This window comes from Bos javanicus, chromosome X (genome assembly GCF_032452875.1).
Source record: "Bos javanicus breed banteng chromosome X, ARS-OSU_banteng_1.0, whole genome shotgun sequence".
Lineage (NCBI taxonomy): Eukaryota > Metazoa > Chordata > Mammalia > Artiodactyla > Bovidae > Bos > Bos javanicus.
This window is the reverse complement of record NC_083897.1, coordinates 105,557,681-105,575,153: the sequence shown is the minus strand read 5'-3', so window position 1 is coordinate 105,575,153 and position 17,473 is coordinate 105,557,681. Positions and strand designations below refer to the sequence as shown.

At 46.9% G+C, this 17,473-nt stretch overlaps 1 protein-coding gene across 1 annotated transcript in view; it reads left to right on the top strand.

Annotated features, from left to right (window-relative positions):
* The window catches only part of LOC133243474 (uncharacterized), a 30,750-nt gene extending 20,807 nt beyond the window's left edge, over positions 1 to 9,943 (top strand). Inside the window, exon 6 of the mRNA XM_061410419.1 lies at positions 1,760 to 9,943. Within this exon, the coding sequence (XP_061266403.1) occupies positions 5,950 to 7,311 (1,362 nt within the window). The 5' untranslated portion in view covers positions 1,760 to 5,949 and the 3' untranslated portion in view covers positions 7,312 to 9,943. The remainder of the gene's footprint in view (positions 1 to 1,759) is intronic.
* Positions 9,944 to 17,473: the final 7,530 nt, after the last annotated feature.

The window sequence follows — 17,473 nt, the reverse complement described above, 5'->3', positions numbered from 1 at the left end:
CAAGACATCCATGAAGATGACCATGACCTTGGGCAAAGACCCATCAAGGCAGCTGTCAAGATCACAGAAATCTTGATAACAGGGCTCTTTGTTTTTTGTTTTTAATTTATTTTGGAGAAGGCAATGGCACCCCACTCCAGTACTCTTTTGAAGGCTAACCACCCTTATGGCAGAAAGTGAAGAAGAACTAAAGAGCCTCTTGATGAAAGTGAAAGCGGAGAGTGAAAAAGTTGGCTTAAAGCTCAACATTCAGAAAACTAAGATGATGGGATCTGGTCCCATCACTTCATGGCAAATAGATGGGGAAACAGTGGAAACAGTGTCAGACTTTATTTTTCTGGGCTCCAAAGTCACTGCAGATGGTGATTGCAGCCATGAAACTGAAAGATGCTTACTCCTTGGAAGGAAAGCTATGAGCAACCTAGACAGCATATTCAAAAGCAGAGACATTACTTTGCCAACAAAGGTCCGTCTAGTCAAGGCTATGGTTTCTCCAGTAGTCATGTATGGATGTGAGAGTTGGACTGTGAAGAAAGCTGAGTGCCAAAGAATTGATGCTTTTGAACTGTGGTGTTGGAGAAGACTCTTGAGAGTCCCTTGGACTGCAAGGAGATCCAACCAGTCCATTCTAAAGGAAATCAGTCCTGGGTGTTCATTGGAAGGACTGATGCTGAGGCTGAAACTCCAGTACTTTGGCCACTTGATGCAAAGAGCTGACTCATTGGAAAAGACCCTGATGCTGGGAAAGATTGAAGGTGGGAGGAGAAGGGGACAACAGAGGATGAGATGGCTGGATGGCATCACCGACTTGATGGACATGGGTTTGGGTGGACTCCGGGAGTTGGTGATGGACAGGAAGGCCTGGCGTGCTGCAATTCATGGGGTCGCAAAGAGTCGGACACGACTGAGTGACTGAACTGAACTGAACTGAATTACTTTACAATATTGTGGTGGTTTTTGCTATACATTCACATGAATCAGCCATGGGTGTACATGTGTTCCCCATCCTGACCCTCCCTCCCCATCCCATCCCTCAGTGTCATCCCAGTGCACCAGCCCAAAAGGGCTCTTTGCTATCTCCCTCTACTGATGCCAGATGTTTAGGAACTTGATCCCCTTTGCTGGCTTTGTCTTATTTACTGTCCCCTCCCAACACCCTGCTGTGTCCGTCCTTGCTGGTTCCCTTTCCCTGGAGTGGGTGGCCGGGGTAGTACCACCACCCAGAAGGGAGCTACGAATTCCATCCCCTTAATTCCCTCCCCAGCTTCCTTGCAGCCGGAACACCTAAATGCTTTCTGCGACAAGCTCTCTAAATGATTGGAACTTTCTCCCAAATCAGCACTTTTTCATGCTACATTAGCATTTATTGGTTTGATATTTACATTTGGCAAAGGAGCACCCAGTCCCTGGGTCCCCAGGAGCACACACCGTCAACTGAAACAGAAATCTAATTGCTGCTCACATTGCCCCCTCCCCCCGCCCGCATCTGCCACCTGCCTTGTCCTCCCCGCAGCCACCCCGCCCCTCACACCCAGTCCATAAAAAACTCAGCAGGATTATCTTTGCAGACCAAAAGGTCTGCTGATAAACAGGGGCCCTATCCGGAGGACAGAGGGGCTCCCCTGACAAAAGGGCTGGCAGGGACTATCTGAATGCGTATTGCAGTGTATCTACGTAGTAGCTTCTCCATTGGATTCTAACCTCCTTGAAGGCAGAGATCTGGTTTTCATTGTTTGAATTTCTCCCTGTTCCTCTCCAGGGTGAAGAAGCAAGCTCTGCCCACTGTAGATTCTCCAGGAGCATTTGTCTACTGTGGAGTGAATCAGAAGTCGCGCCCTCCCTCTGACAGCTGCAGGAGGAGAGGGTGGAGGAATCATCTAGGGAATGTGAGGGGAGTGGGGGCCACGTGGTGAGGAGGGAAGTTCTCCCTTGTCCCTTTCGAAGGCCCCTGGGGATGTGGCCGAGGAGCCCAGGCCTGCGAAGTTGTGGTGGAGGAAGGAAGCTGTGTGGTAATGTGGTTAGAGCTCAGCAAGCCGGGCTCCAAAAGCCAGTGCTGTTAGGTGACTGGTGTGCACCCGTTTCCTCTTGACCAAAACTGGAATGACTTCTGGGCTGGTTATGGGGATTAAGGGAGATCAGGTGAGTGATGGCCCAGGCACAGCATGGGTTTAGGAGATGGCTGTTCCCGGGGTTGATTCAGACCTGCGCTTTTGAGGGAGTGGAGCCCTAAGTATATAAATCATTAACTCCTCACAGGAATATTTGCTTTGCCCTGGGGTTTTCCAGGGGCAGGCTCTCCCAGCAACCCCAGAGCCTTGCTACTCAGAGGGCTCATGGACCAGGAAGCAGCCTCCCCTGAGGGCCTATTAGGACCCCCTCAGATGCTCCCCAGACCTGCTGAATCAGAATTTGTATATTAAGATTACCCCAGGTGAGTCATATGCACACTGAAGTTTGAGAAGCACTTTAGAAACTCCTTGTGAAGTCTGCAATGTAGAGATGACTATTCTCATTCTGAGAATGAGAACACTTCCTCAGAGTCTGAGAATTGAAGGCTTCCTTTGCCCAAGCCCACAAGGTCTTCTAGGAAGAGGGTCTGGTGACTCCTATGGGTCCTAAATAACTTTCCTACCCTTGACTGTTCCCTGAAGGAGCAGCATGCTTTAGGCCAGGGTGGAGATGAACAAGGCCAGGGCCAGGGACTCATCTGCTGATAGCCACGATAGCCACAAAGCGGGCCAGGAAAGCTCCCTGCTGTAGAAGGGCTGTGTGGACTCCACCCTGAGGAGTATGAGGTCTTGGCCCTGGGGCTTGAGTTCTGATGACAAAGAGGCCAGGAAAAAAATGTCACGTCAATACATACCCGCATTCCTGTGTTAAAGTGGAATTTTCCAAAGGTGAAAACACTTGACTCGCATGTAAATATAAAATGACCACATGTCAAAGATTTAATTTAACTCATTCCTTAATGAGGAAATGTCTAAGATGTTAAATCTGGTTACAGTGAGAATGTGAGGAGCTCGGTATTTATAGGCAATTTAATAGAAGAATCTTAGGGTGAGACAGCTAGGTTAGAAATTATTTGCATCTCTACCAGACAAAAATCTGAAAGTTAACCAACCTCTGCCGCTATGGGATTGTAAAATAGCCCAGTCAATAGGAAATCAATCAAAGGTGCCAGCCCTGCACGATGCAGCTAGAACACCCAATAATCTCTTTCGCCTATTTCCAATTTTGGATAATTTTTTCTGACACTACCCTCGGTGAGTCCTTGAGAATCTGGAAATTGCTCTTGCCTGAGAATTATCCTCAGAATGGAATGTGGGTCTTGGAACGAAAGGAGGAATAAAAGATGAGCAAGCCCATCTTCTGAAAGATGGTGAGTGTGCTTTCCCAGCCACCTTTCCTCTGTCCTGCAAGGTACTGTGCAACTGCCCTCAGAGGGTGTGAGCTGGCATTGTGATAGAGAAAGCGACTGTTCACGGAAAGGACACCACACAGCCTGCTCCTGACTCCCATTCCCTTTAACCTTGGCCGCCGTACAGAGGGGGATGATGTATCCACACACATATGCAGCCTTGTCCAAAATATTTTCCCCTCCTGTATAGTTCTTGCCAATATTGTTAATCTGTGGGTTGACTTCAGACCAAAATAAATCTCCCAGCCCTGGCCACCAGCTAGCTAATTTTACTTTGTAACCAGGGAATAGAAAGTACGGGCCCTTGGCCGACCATTCTGTGTTTATTTGGCTTTCTCTCTGCTGCAGTTTAAAAATCACATTTGGAAAAGTGGACCCTCTGTGCATAAGAACAGCCACAGAGAGAAACAACAACAAAGACGAACGGGTTGAAAAAGGCAAGTCCTTCCATTCCCCTCCACATTTGTCTCTCATCTCAGGATTCCGATCATCCCCACTGGCCTTTTCCACGATGTCTAGAGTTGTAAAATGGGCCCCAATGCAGAAGAATACATGGCCTTTCGGTGAGGATTTTCAACTGAATATCGCCTGGGTTCTGGAGCAGTTAGAGGAAGGAAGTGGGTAGAAGTTTACCATGTCTGCCCTTGAAGGGACCTTGGAGGGCATCTATTTGGTCCAGCCCAGCCCACTGAAGGGCAGGATTTCCTCGCAGTTGAGAGCACAGAGTTAGAGCCAGACAGCCCTGGGTTGAACTAGTTCTCCACCACGTCCTCACTGTGTGGCCTTGGATGAGTTTACTAACCTCTGCCTTAGTTTCCTCATCTGTCAAATGGGGAAGATGATCATCATACTACCTCAGAAGATTGTAGCAAGGACGAAATGAATTAACATGTAAAGAAAGCATCAGGAAGAGCACGAAGCATCCAATGAGCATTTGATAAGAGAAGGAAATCAGGCTCAGAGGAGAAGCAACCTCCCCAGGGTCACTTGGGGAGTTGCCAAACTGAGCTGGACTCGGTGAAAAAGAGGAGAGGTTACTGCCTCTTGGAAATTCTGACTAATAACTGTTTCTCTGCCTGTGTTACATCATCCTCACTCAACACTTGGCGAGACCTCATGTGGAAGTCAGGGTGCCACGTTCCAGTCCAGGCACGCTGCTCACCCACGGTGGCCCTCCTAGCTAATGACCCTGGGGCTGGAGGGTCTCTGGGGTTCCTGTTGGCACTAACATCTTATAATTTGCGATTAAGGTCTGTACCCTCCATTCGAGTCAAGTCTGTCTTTTTCTGCAACATTCTTTTTACTGTTTTTTTTTTTTTTTCTCCATTTTCCTCTGACATTTTGTCCAACTGTATCCTATGCACATCAACATCCAGGTTTCCTTTTGGCCATCCCACTCTACACCTTCCACGTTGGCCCCTCTCCCCTTCCCCTCTGCTAGGGCAATCATGGGCTCCCACTGGCCTACACCTAGCCCTCAGTTGCCAGGTTCAAGTTGATTAGACAGTCTTGGAGCTACCTTGAAAGTTACTGTGTAGGCGCCTTGAAAGTAGGAACTAGATTTCATGACCCACTTTAAGAGTCTAATAGAGTGCCCTTGGCAGAGTGGCTTATCAATTATGGTTTGTTGACTGGTTCCAAAATGAGTGGGGGATATTGGATGAAATCTTGTATTATCAAGGCTCCCTCTGGTACATTTAGTACAGCTGTCATAGATAGAATGGGTATCTTAGAACAATTAAAATTTCAAACTTGAAAATTTCAGGCTGCAAAATAGTAATGTTACATATTTCCTTTGCTGCCTTTCTTCCCAACCCTATTCCATATCCCCTTTCCCTAAACTACAAGCCTGAGTCAAATGTTAGGTTGCCACCTGTTGGTGCAGTGAGGCATTGCAGCATAGCTCTACAAGATATTGTAAATGCCTGGAAGGAAGTGAACAGAGATTGAATTTCTGGGAGGTGAGTCTCTAGAGTGAATGCGGACATTCTAGGAATCAGTGAACTAAAATGGACTGGAATGGGTGAATTTAACTCAGATGACCATTATATCTACTACTGTGGGCAGGAATCCCTTAGAAGAAATGGAGTAGCCATCATGGTCAACAAAAGAGTCCGAAATGCAGTACTTGGATGCAATCTCAAAAATGACAGAATGATCTCTGTTTCCAAGGCAAACCATTCAATATCACGGTAATCCAAGTCTATGCCCCAATCAGTAACACTGAAGAAGCTGAAGTTGAACGGTTCTATGAAGTTCTACAAGACCTGCTAGAACTAACACCCAAAAAAGATGTCCTTTTCATTATAGGGGACTAGAATGGAAAAGTAGGAAGTCAAGAGATACCTGGAGAAACAGGCAAATGTGGCCTTGGAGTACAGAATGAAGCAGGGCAAAGGCTAACAGAGTAGCAAGAGAATACACCGGTCACCAAACACCTTTTTCCAACAATGCAAGAGAAGACTCTACACATGAATATCACCAGATGGTCAACACTGAAATCAGATTGATTATATTCTTTGCAGCCAAAGATGGAGAAGCTCTATACAGTCAGCAAAAAAAAAAAAAAAACAAGACCGGGAGCTGACTGTGGCTCAGATCATGAACTCCTTATTGCCAAATTCAGACTTAAATTGAAGAAAGTGGGGAAAACCACTAGACCATTCAGGTATGACCTAAATCAAATCCCTTATGACTATACAGTGGAAGTGAGAAATAGATTTAAGGGACTAGATCTGATAGACAGAGTGCCTGATGAACTATGGACAGAGGTTCGTGACATTGTACAGGAGACAGGGAGCAAGACCATCCCCAAGAAAAAGAAATGCAAAAAAGCAAAATGGCTGTCTGGGGAGGCCTTACAAATAGCTGTGAAAAGAAAAGAAGCCAAAAGCAAAGGAGAAAAGGAAAGATATACCCATTTGAATGCAGAGTTCCAAAGAATAGCAAGGAGAGATAAGAAAGCCTTCCTCAGTGATCAATGCAAAGAAATAGAGGAAAACAACAGAATGGGAAAGAGTAGAGATCTCTTCAAGAAAATTAGAGATACCAAGGGAACATTTCATGCAAAGATGGGCTTGATAAAGGACAGAAATGGTAGGGACCTAACAGAAGCAAAAGATATTAAGAAGAGGTGGCAAGAATACACAGAAGAATTGTATAAAAAAGATCTTCACGACCCAGGTAATCATGATGGTGTGATCACTGACCTAGAGCCAGACATCCTGGAATGTGAAGTCAAGTGGGCCTTAGAAAGCATCACTATGAACAAAGCTAGTGGAGGTGATGGAATTCCAGTTGAGCTATTCCAAATCCTGAAAGATGATGCTGTGAAAGTGCTGCACTCAATATGCCAGCAAATTTGGAAAACTCAGCAGTGGCCACAGGACTGGAAAAGGTCAGTTTTCATTTCAATCCCAAAGAAAGGAAATGCCAAAGAATGCTCAAACTACCACACAATTGCACTCATCTCACACGCTAGTAAAGTGATGCTCAAAATTCTCCAAGCCAGGCTTCAGCAATATGTGAACTGTGAACTTCCTGATGTTCAAGCTGGTTTTATAAAAGGCAGAGGAACCAGAGATCAAATTGCCAACATCTGCTGGATCATCGAAAAAGGAAGAGAGTTCCAGAAAAGCATATATTTCTGCTTTATTGACTATGCCAAAGCCTTTGACTGTGTGGATCACAATAAACTGTGGAAAATTCTGAAAGAGATGGGAATACCAGACCACCTGACCTGCCTCTCAGAGAAGGCAATGGCATCCCACTCCAGTACTCTTGCCTGGGAAATCCCATGGACGGAAGAGCCTGGTAGGCTACAGTCCATGGGGTCGCAGAGTCGGACACAACTGGAGCAACTTAGCAGCAGCAGCAGCAGACCTGCCTCTTGAGAAACCTATATGCAGGTCAGGAAGCAACAGTTAGAACTGGACATGGAACAACAGACTGGTTCCAAATAGGAAAAGGAGTATGTCAAGGCTGTATATTGTCACCGTGCTTATTTAACTTATATGCAGAGTACATCATGAGAAACGCTGGGCTGGAAGAAGCACAAGCTGGAATCAAGATTGCTGGGAGAAATGTCAATAACCTCAGATATGCAGATGACACCACCCTTATGGCAGAAAGTGAAGAGGAACTAAAAAGCCTCTTGATGAAAGTGAAAGAGGAGAGTGAAAAAGTTGGCTTAAAGCTCAACATTCAGAAAACGAAGATCATGGCATCTGGTCCCATCACTTCATTGGAAATAGTGGAAACAGTGTCAGACTTTATTTTTGGGGGCTCCAAAATCACTGCAGAATGTGATCGCAGCCATGAAATTAAAAGACGCTTAAACTCCTTGGAAGGAAAGTTATGACCAACCTAGAAAGCATATTAAAAAGCAGAAACATTACTTTGCCAGCAAAGGTCTGTCTAGTCAAGGCTATGGTTTTTCCAGTAGTCATGTATGGATGTGAGAGTTGGACTGTGAAGAAGGCTGAACGCCGAAGAATTGATGCTTTTGAACTGTGGTGTTGAAGACTCTTGAGAGTCCCTTGGACTGCAAGGAGATCCAACCAGTCCATTCTAAAGGAGACCAGTCCTGGGTGTTCATTGGAAGGACTGATGCTAAAAAAAAAAAAAAAAGGACTGATGCTGAAGCTGAAACTCCAGTACTTTGGCCACCTCATGCGAAGAGTTGACTCATTTGAAAAGACCCTGATGCTGGGAAAGATTGAAGGTGGGAGAAGAAGGGGACAACAGAGGATGAGATGGCTGGATGGCATCACTGACTGATAGACATGAGTTTGGGTAAACTCCAGGAATTGGTGATGGACAGGGAGGCCTGGCGTGCTGCGATTCATGGGGTCTGAAAGAGTCGGACACGACTGAGCGACTGAGCTGAACTGACTCTGTAGAGTCAGATGTGGCCCAGAGAAATACCTTTCAGATTAGGTTGACCCAAAGGGAGGGGAGAGGGCTAATAGCAGAGGGGAATCCTGGAGTAAGAGAGACACTACTGAACACTCCAGGGGCTGTAGAGGGAAAAGTAATCAGTTATTTGGAGACACTAACTTCTGAAACACCTAATACTGCTAGCGTATGTTTAGTAAAGCTCTGTATGCCACTGGGCTGACTGCCAATAATCCTGCCTTTCTCAAACCTTTGCCCTTTGTCAATATTGTTGGAGCCCAATTTAAAACTCCACTAAAGAGCAAAGAAAAATGAGATTTCACTGTATATATTGTTGGGGTGGGTTGCACTTTTAAAAGATGCCTGCCATAATATCCCATGTGTTTTTCTGCAGTGTGACCCACCACGCCTCCATCAGGTAGACAGGTCTGTTTCTCTACTGCTTTGAACCCAGGTGGGTCCTGTGCCTGCTTTGACTGATAGAATGAGGTGGATTCAGCTTTTGGGCAATGAGTCCCTGACATCCTGCTGCTGCTGCTGCTAAGTCGCTTCAGTCGTGTCCGACTGTGCGACCCCATAGACGGCAAGCCACCAGGCTCCTCCGTCCATGGGATTTTCCAGGCAAGAGTACTGGAGTGGGGTGCCACTGCCCTCTCCACCCTGACATCCTAGAGCAGTACTATTTCAGTTCACATCTGCTGCTTCTGATCAAAACACTGTCTTGTACTTCCTGAGAGAGCGAGCACTTCCTGCCAGGTGTCCCCTTGTGCCCGCTGTGTGGCTGTGGGGTTCAGTGTCTCTCACGCATGCTAGCATGGCACTTGGTGCCTTATTTGCAGGCCATGAGATAGAACCCACACTTTTGCCTCCAGAAGCTCTTGTGGGTGGGATTGTGCATTAGATAGCAAGAGTCCACCCACACATTTTCTTTTCAAAAACTTTAGTGATGATTTACACATAATAAAATACGCCTATTTTAAGTATACAGATTGATGAGCTTTGGCAAACATAGCCCATGTGACCACCACCCATGTAACCACTACCATAATCAAAGTGAAGTCGCTCAGTCGTGTCCAACTCTTGGCGACCCCATGGACTGTAGCCCACCAGGCTCCTCCGTCCATGGGATTTTCCAGGCAAGAATACTGGAGTGGGTTGCCATTTCCTTCTCCAGGGGATCTTCCCGACCCAGGGATCGAACCCAGGTCTCCTGCATTGTAGGCAGACGCTTTACCATCTGAGCCACCAGAGAAGTCCCATAATCAAAGTCTAGAACATTTTCATCACCCCAGAGTTTCCTCATGCCCCTTTGCAGTCAATCCCCTCCTCCCACCCCGCAGCCAAGCATTGATTTGCTTTGCCCGTAGAGATCAATTTTCGTCTTTTCTGATGTTTCAAATAAATGTAATCATATAGGATGCCCTCTTATGTGACTTGTATTTATGTGACTACATAATATTTTGTTCAGCGTGTTTTAGAGGTTCATCTATGTTGTGTGTACCTGTAGTTAATTCCTTTTTATTGCTGAGTAGTCTATCTTTGTGTGGATATATCACAATCTGTCTATTCTTCTATTGATGGACATTTGGGTCAGTTATAAATAAAAGTGCTATGAATGTTCATCTACAAGGATTTGTTATCATGTTTTCCTTTCTTCTAGGTGAATACCTAAGAGTGCTAATACAGGTTTATATGACAAGTGTATATTTCACTTTATAAGAAATTGACAAATTATTTTACATGCCCACCAGCAAAGTATGAGGGTTCTGGTTGCTCCATATTCTTATCAGCACTCAACATTGTCAGTCTTTTTACTTGTAGCATCCCTGGTGAGTGTAAACGTACCTCATTTGCCCATACGTTTTTTGTTTCTTACTTTTTAAAAAATTTATTTATTCTTAATTGCCCACAGGTTTTTAATTGTGTCCTCCATTAGAAAGTGAGCAGGAACTTGATTTTTCACTGCTCCATCCCCTAGCACCTGGAATGGTGCCAACACCTGTAACAGCCCCCAGTACATGGAATCAGATCAGATCAGATCAGTCGCTCAGTTGTGTCCGACTCTTTGCGACTCCATGAATCACAGCACGCCAGGCCTCGCTGTCCATCATCAACTCCTGGAGTTCACTCAGACTCACGTCCATCGAGTCAGTGATGCCATCCAGCCATCTCATCCTCTGTCGTCCCCTTCTCCTCTTGCCCCCAATCCCTCCCAGCATCAGAGTCTTTTCCAATGAGTCAACTCTTTGCATGAGGTGGCCAAAGTACTGGAGTTTCAGCTTTAGCATCATTCCTTCCAAAGAAATCCCAGGCTGATCTCCTTCAGAATGGACTGGTTGGATCTCCTTGCAGTCCAAGGGACTCTCAAGAGTCTTCTCCAACACCACAGTTCAAAAGCATCAATTCTTCAGCGCTCAGCCTTCTTCACAGTCCAACTCTCACATCCATACATGACCACAGGAAAAACCATAGCCTTGACTAGACGAACCTTTGTTGGCAAAGTAATGTCTCTGCTTTTGAATATGCTATCTAGGTTGGTCATGGAGAAGGCAGTGGCACCCCACTCCAGTACTCTTGCCTGGAAAATCCCATGGATGGAGGAGCCTGGTGGGCTGCAGTCCATGGGGTCGATAAGAGTCGGACACGACTGAGCGACTTCACTTTCACTTTGCACTTGCATGCATTGGAGAAGGAAATGCCAACCCACTCCAATGTTCTTGCCTGGAGAATCCCAGGGACGGGGAGCCTGGTGGGCTGCCGTCTCTGGGGTCGCGCAGAGTCAGACACGACTGAAGCGACTTAGCAGCAGCAGCAGCAGGTTGGTCATAACTTTCCTTCCAAGGAGTAAGCGTCTTTTAATTTCATGGCTGCGATCACATTCTGCAGTGATTTTGGAGCCCAGAAAAATAAAGTCTGGCACTGTTTCCACTGTTTCCCCATCTATTTCCCATGAAGTGATGGGACCGGATGCCATGATCTTCGTTTTCTGAATGTTGAGCTTTAAGCCAACTTTTTCATTCTCCACTTTCACTTTCATCAAGAGGCTTTTGAGTTCCTCTTCACTTTCTGCCATAAGGGTGGTGTCATCTGCATATCTGAGGTTATTGATATTTCTCCCGGCAATCTTGATTCCAGCTTGTGTTTCTTCCAGTCCAGTGTTTCTCGTGATGTACTCTGCATAGAAGTTAAATAAACAGGGTGACAATATATAGCAGGCAATAAATATTTTTGGAATGAGTGAATTCATGTCTCTTTCAGTTTTTGTGTTTCCTTAAGACTGATTTCTGTAGGGGATATTGAGCAAAGAGAATTTATACACTTACAGTTGTGAAAGATACTGCCAAATTGCTTTACAAAAAATACTGAACTAATTTACCCTCCCACCAACTTGAGCTACAGTCAATTGTTTCCTTTTTTTTTTTGCCAGGGGAACAGTTAAAAAATGGTATTTCATTTTGGTTTTAATTTTTTATATTACTCATCACTGGGTGAAATTGAACATCTTTTCATATGTTTTCGTGTCTTATGTACTTCTTCATCTGTTATTTGTGTTCCTATACTTTGCTTTTTGTAATTGGACTGTTTTTTTTCTAATTTGTAGAAACTCTTTGCTTATCTGGGATAGTACCATTTTGCCGGTTATGTATGTTGCAAACATTTTGTGGAGTCACAAGCAGAATGGTTCAATGATGACTCCTGGAATCCTTCTGTTGTTGCTTGCTCAGGCTGAGAATCTCTGCCCTTCCCTCAGTGGGAGTGGCTGTGACTCAACCCAAGTTTGCTTTGGGCTGAGGGCTCCCCTTCCTCCCATGCATACCTCCAAGTCTTGAGTGTCCCTGTATGTAAAGCCTCTTCAGCCTACACGATTAAAAGGCAGCACCCAGAGTGGACTGAGGAGAACACAGGGTGTGTGTACCTCATCTTGCTGTGTACTTGAAAAATTTCCCAATAAAACCTGCTCTTCCTACCCTTTCCATGTGGCATTGTGGTGTTTGCCTTCACCTTCTTCTCCACATTTTTTCTCCCAGTGTGTTATTTATCTTAGACATTGTTCATGATGTCTTCGTTTCATATGCAAGGTTTTACTTCTACATCGTCAAATCTGCCCATCTTCTCCATGACTTGTGGATTTCACGGCTTGCCTAGGAAATGTTTTCTTATCCCAATCATGTAAAATATTAGTTTCTGTTTTCTTCTGGTTCTTTCATAGGTTTTTAATGTATCGTTCCTTATCCACCTGGAAGACATTTTTGGATGTGGAGATGCCCACCTCCTAGGGGTCAACAGCAGGGTTTCTATCCTCAGAGCCGCTCTTGGAGTGGGTTACTGTGCTAGATTAGTTATCTATTGCTGTATAACAAATCACACCAGAACTTAGTGGCTTTAAACAACAGCCGATCTGAATTACCTCACCGTTTCTGTGGGTCAAGAATTTAGGAGCAGCTTGGCTCCATGGTCTGGCTCAAGATTCTCATGAGGTTGTAGTCAAGATGTTGGCTGGGGCCACAGTCAACAGAAGGCTTGACTGGGGCTGAGGGATCCACTTCCAAGATGGCCCACTTTTATGGATATTGGCAGGAGGCCTCAGTTCCTCACTGTATGGCCATCTCCATAGGACTCTCTGTAAAGTATCCTCATAGCATGGTAGCTGGCTTGCCCCAGATAGGTTGACCAACAGAGAGCAGGGTGCAAGCCACAGTATTTTTTTTTTAATATTTATTTTTGGCAGTGCTGGGTCTTCACTGCGGCATGGGCTTTTCTCTAGTTGTGGTGAGTGAGGGCTACTCTCCAGTTGCGATGCTTGGCTTCTTGTTGCAGTGGCTTCTCTTGTTGTGGAGCCCTGGCTCTAGGGCATGAGGGCTTCAGGAGCTGCGGCTCCCTGGCCCTAGAGCACAGGCCCAGTAGTTGTGGCACACAGGCTTAGTTGCTCCGAGGCATGTGGGATCTTCCCGGAGCAGGGATCGAACTCGAGACTCCTGCATTGGCAGGCGGACTCTACCACTGAGCCACCAGGGGAGCCCAAGCCACCGTATTTTTGATCTAGCCTCAGAAATCACACTCTGTCTTTGCCTACAAGATCCTATTGATCAAGGCAGGAATATGCAGGGACGTGAGCAATGGGAGGTGAGTAATGGGAGGTGGGGCTCTGTGGAGGTGAGCTGCCACATGCACTATAGTCAACATTTTTGGCTCTCTGGTCCCTGGCCCTGGGAATGAGGGTCCTGTGGGTCCAAAGTACGCTCGAGAAAGCGAAGAGCTGGGAAAGTGAAGAGTGGTCCAGTGGTTAGGACTTTGCGCTTACACTGCCAGCACTAGGGTTCGATCCCTGGTCGTGGAACTAAGATTGCACAAGCTGGGCTGCATGGCTGGAAAAAAAAAACAACCCAGTGAAGACCTATTAATATCAAAGTGAGACAAATACTCTAAATGTCTGAAAAGCAAAATGAAAATTCTGTCTATGAACACAGGGGTCCCAAAGACTCTTAATTTTGCTGTTTTAGAATTCAGGAGAAAGACAGACCATTCAGAATCAAAGGGAGTGACAGGGTGAGAGCATGACCTCGTCTGCATTCCTGCAAGCTCTCGCTGGCCCTTGCTAGTTATGTTGGTCAAAGTCCAATCAAGGATACAGGAACTATTCTAGGTGTTTGGAGCAGTTGGAACTTAATGCATAAAATTGTTTACACATGTGATGGAAAATGGAGAAGGGGGGGCAACGTTGAGATAAGTGCGTGCAGGAAGCGTATGTTGGCCCTGAAGCTGGAGGGATGCAGGAAGACTTGGACCACTGGGGCCTGGAAGTGGGCTCAGGGGGCAGACACTGGAGCTGCGGTGGTTCTACCCTCTGGGATCTGCAGCCACTGAGGAACTCCTGCTCCTGAAGCAGACAGCAAGGAGAAGCAATACCCTGAATTGTCCCTTCCTCCTGTCCTGCAGTGTCCTTCCAGCGCCTTCCATGGACTCCAGGAATCACGCAGGCAAAGCCGAGCCGAGGAAGGGGAGGAGTGGGGAGGAAAGTGAGGGCACGAGACTGGGGACTGGCACATTGGTGTCAGGTGTGTGGCAGATTTTATTTCCCCCCAAAAATGCCCACAACAATATTTCTGGTCCTACCTCTTTTTCTAGAACCATGGCACCCTCCCATCAACAGGTAGAGTCTGAGTCCCCCTCCTCCATCCTGGGTGGAACTTGGTAATTAACTCCATAAATGGAAGGAGTCACAGGTGATGCTCACTGGCTGCTGGGGCTGGGTCATGAAAGGTGATACAGCTTCCCACCTGGGATGCTTCTCTTCCAACCCAGCGGCCAAGCTGTGAAGCAAGTCCAAACCAGCCCAAGCGAGAGGCTGCATGGGGAGGCTCATGGGGAGAGAAATTGACACCCCAGCTGATAACCCACATCATCCCTCAGCGCCCCGCCTCTCCAGTCTCCGAGCCTTCCAGTTGAGGTCCAGACATCCCGGAGAAGAGACAAGTTGTCCCCGCTGTCTGAATTCCTGACCTGAAGTATCTGTGAGCATAATTATTATTTTTTTTATGTTACTGAGTCTCGGGAAAATTCATTCTGCAGTGTATTGTAACTGGGACAGCTGGGGTGAGGGGCAGGAGGCATTCGGGTATATCTTTGGAGCTCCAGGGCAGTATCAGCTTCCTCTCAGATATTCTTGTTTTGGGGCGAATCCCAACCAATAATTGGAATTGGTTTGCGGGTACGTGGCAGCTGGTCTCATTCTCCTGCAAGTTCTTATAACTTTGTTTTTGTACCCGTTCCCTTGGAGAATTCATGAGTTCATTTTATGCGTATTTATTGAGGGCCTAAGCTGTGCTGGGCAATGGCTAGACTCTGGAAAACAAAACAGGCACAGTTCCTAACTTCAGCTGGAAAACAAATCGCCTTATAAGTAAATGCATAATTACAAATTGAGATAAATGCTCTGGAGGAAAAATGTCCAACGCAGAGAGAATGTAACAGGGGATTTAGATTTTGTGTGGGGTGTTGACAAAACCTCTCGCAGGAAGTGAGCTCTCCCCATCTCTCTCTCCCAGCCCCCACCTTCTCCCCTTTGCTCTCCGATGCTTATTTCTTCCAAGCCATGAAAGCTTTTATGATACACTTTAAAGCTCAGGGAACCCTACTAAATGCTCTGTGGTGACCTAAATGGCAAGGGAATCCAAAACAGAGAGGATACATGGATACATATAGCTGATTCCCTTTGCTGCACAGCAGAAACGGACACAACATTGTAAAACAGCTACTACATACTCCAATGAAATTTAATTTAAAAAAAGTTAGCCAAAACAGGATTTCCTAGTGAAAAGGCTAGCCGGACACACCTATACTGAAAAGCATTTACTCTAAAGAAACCCAAATCACCGGGGTTGTTTTTTTCTGGGTGACACATGAAAACTAGGACTCTCTCCCTCAAAGGGTGCCCAGACAGTGCCTAGGCATCAATTTATCATCGAGTTTTAGGAGAGTGGCTGACCGGTATGTGCGGCCACTCTCAGCTGTAGTGTTTTCTTGAAGGGCGACAGAGGATGAGATGGTTGGATGGTATCACCAACTCAATGGATATGTGTTTGAGCAAGCTCCGGGAGTTGGTGATGGACAGGGAAGGCTGGCGTGCTGCAGTCCATGGGGTTGCAAAGAGTTGGATACGACTGAGTGACTGAACTGAATTGAATGAAGCTCAAGCGTAGTGAGACCTCTCCGGGGAAAGAGAAGAAGGGGGGGCTTCGGGGAGGCAGGGGAGCTGCACGTGGAAAGCCCCGGGCACAGGGACTGGCTTGCCGGCTGGGGGCGAGAATGAGGAGCAGCTCAGGTCCCCTCACAGCCACTGTGGTGTGCTCCATGTCTGTCTCTGCATAGAGAGGTGGGCCTGAACTGCTATTTCCAGCAGGCTCCATGGGGAAAGGGGCAGCTCTGAGACCATGCCCAAGGCTCTTATTTCCCTATGACTGGAAAAGGGGGGTTCCTTCAGAGATGGGGCTGGGTCTTTCCATCTGCTGCCTTTTCACAGGGCTGTCCTGCTTGTGGTGGCATCCGTGTGGTCCATCAGAACTAAGCTCACACGCAGCCTCTTGTATGTGGTTCCCTGTGGACTTGAGAGCAGACATGGGTGGGTGACTCCATCCCCTCCGCCACTAGCAGTGCCCACATCCTCACAGCCTGGTTCACCAGCCTCAGAAGATATGCTCATTCAAGATCCTTGCAGGGACCAGGGTGGTCCTTAACACGCAGCCAGACTTCAGAGCCCCAGCCTTGCTTCACGATACTGTCAGGGCTCCCACAGCAGACAGGAAGATCTACCCCCTGGGCCTCGATCCCGGCTCACTCCATCTGGATCTGCTCTCAGCTCTGATTATTCCTGCTCAAGATAACAGAGGCCAGATATACAAATGGGTGATCACTGTGGACATGCCCACCCCTATCTTTTGTCAGTGGCCAGGACAGGAATACACACAAAAGCCCACATTCTGTGTCTAAATAACTAAAAATCAAAATCAAGCTTTCCAAAGTTTGTTGACAAATGTAACTTCACAGTGATGGGAAAGGTCAGGTGTGAATTTCAGTCTTGGATTCTGCAGCGTCTGGCACTGGAGCACCGATGACTCCTAACCACCACCAGCCCCACCGCCCTGCCCATTCCCATCCCACCCTGGAAAGGGCCTGCTGTATGTATATGCTCACCCTCTAGCCCACCAGTCCAGTGCTGTCTATTTTCTGCCCTCCCCAAATTGCCCCTGCACACATTCACCTCTGGGCCACCTAAGGGTGTGGAGAAAGAGTGACGTGTATCCTTGGGAGGACAGATGAGGGGATGAGGTCCGGGCAGTCCCTGGTAGTGAACTTAGGGCTGTCTGCGGGGGGGAATTCTGGGGTCCCAGGATCCCAGAGCATGACTAGAGGGGAGACGAGGCTCCAAGTGGGTGTCCCTTTGGTCTGATGGATGCCTTGCTCCATGGGCAGAGATATGGCCAGAGCAGGACCCTCTAGAGCATGGGACTGAGGCCAGGGGCCGTGATTGGCCAGTTCTAATGGTACTTCTAATCCTAGAGAACAGACCAAGTCATGTTGGGTAGAATTGCTCTGTGTCCTTTGAGCTATCACTCATTTCTTTTCTGTCTTCCTGTGCAGCTACTAGGAACCTTCATTTGG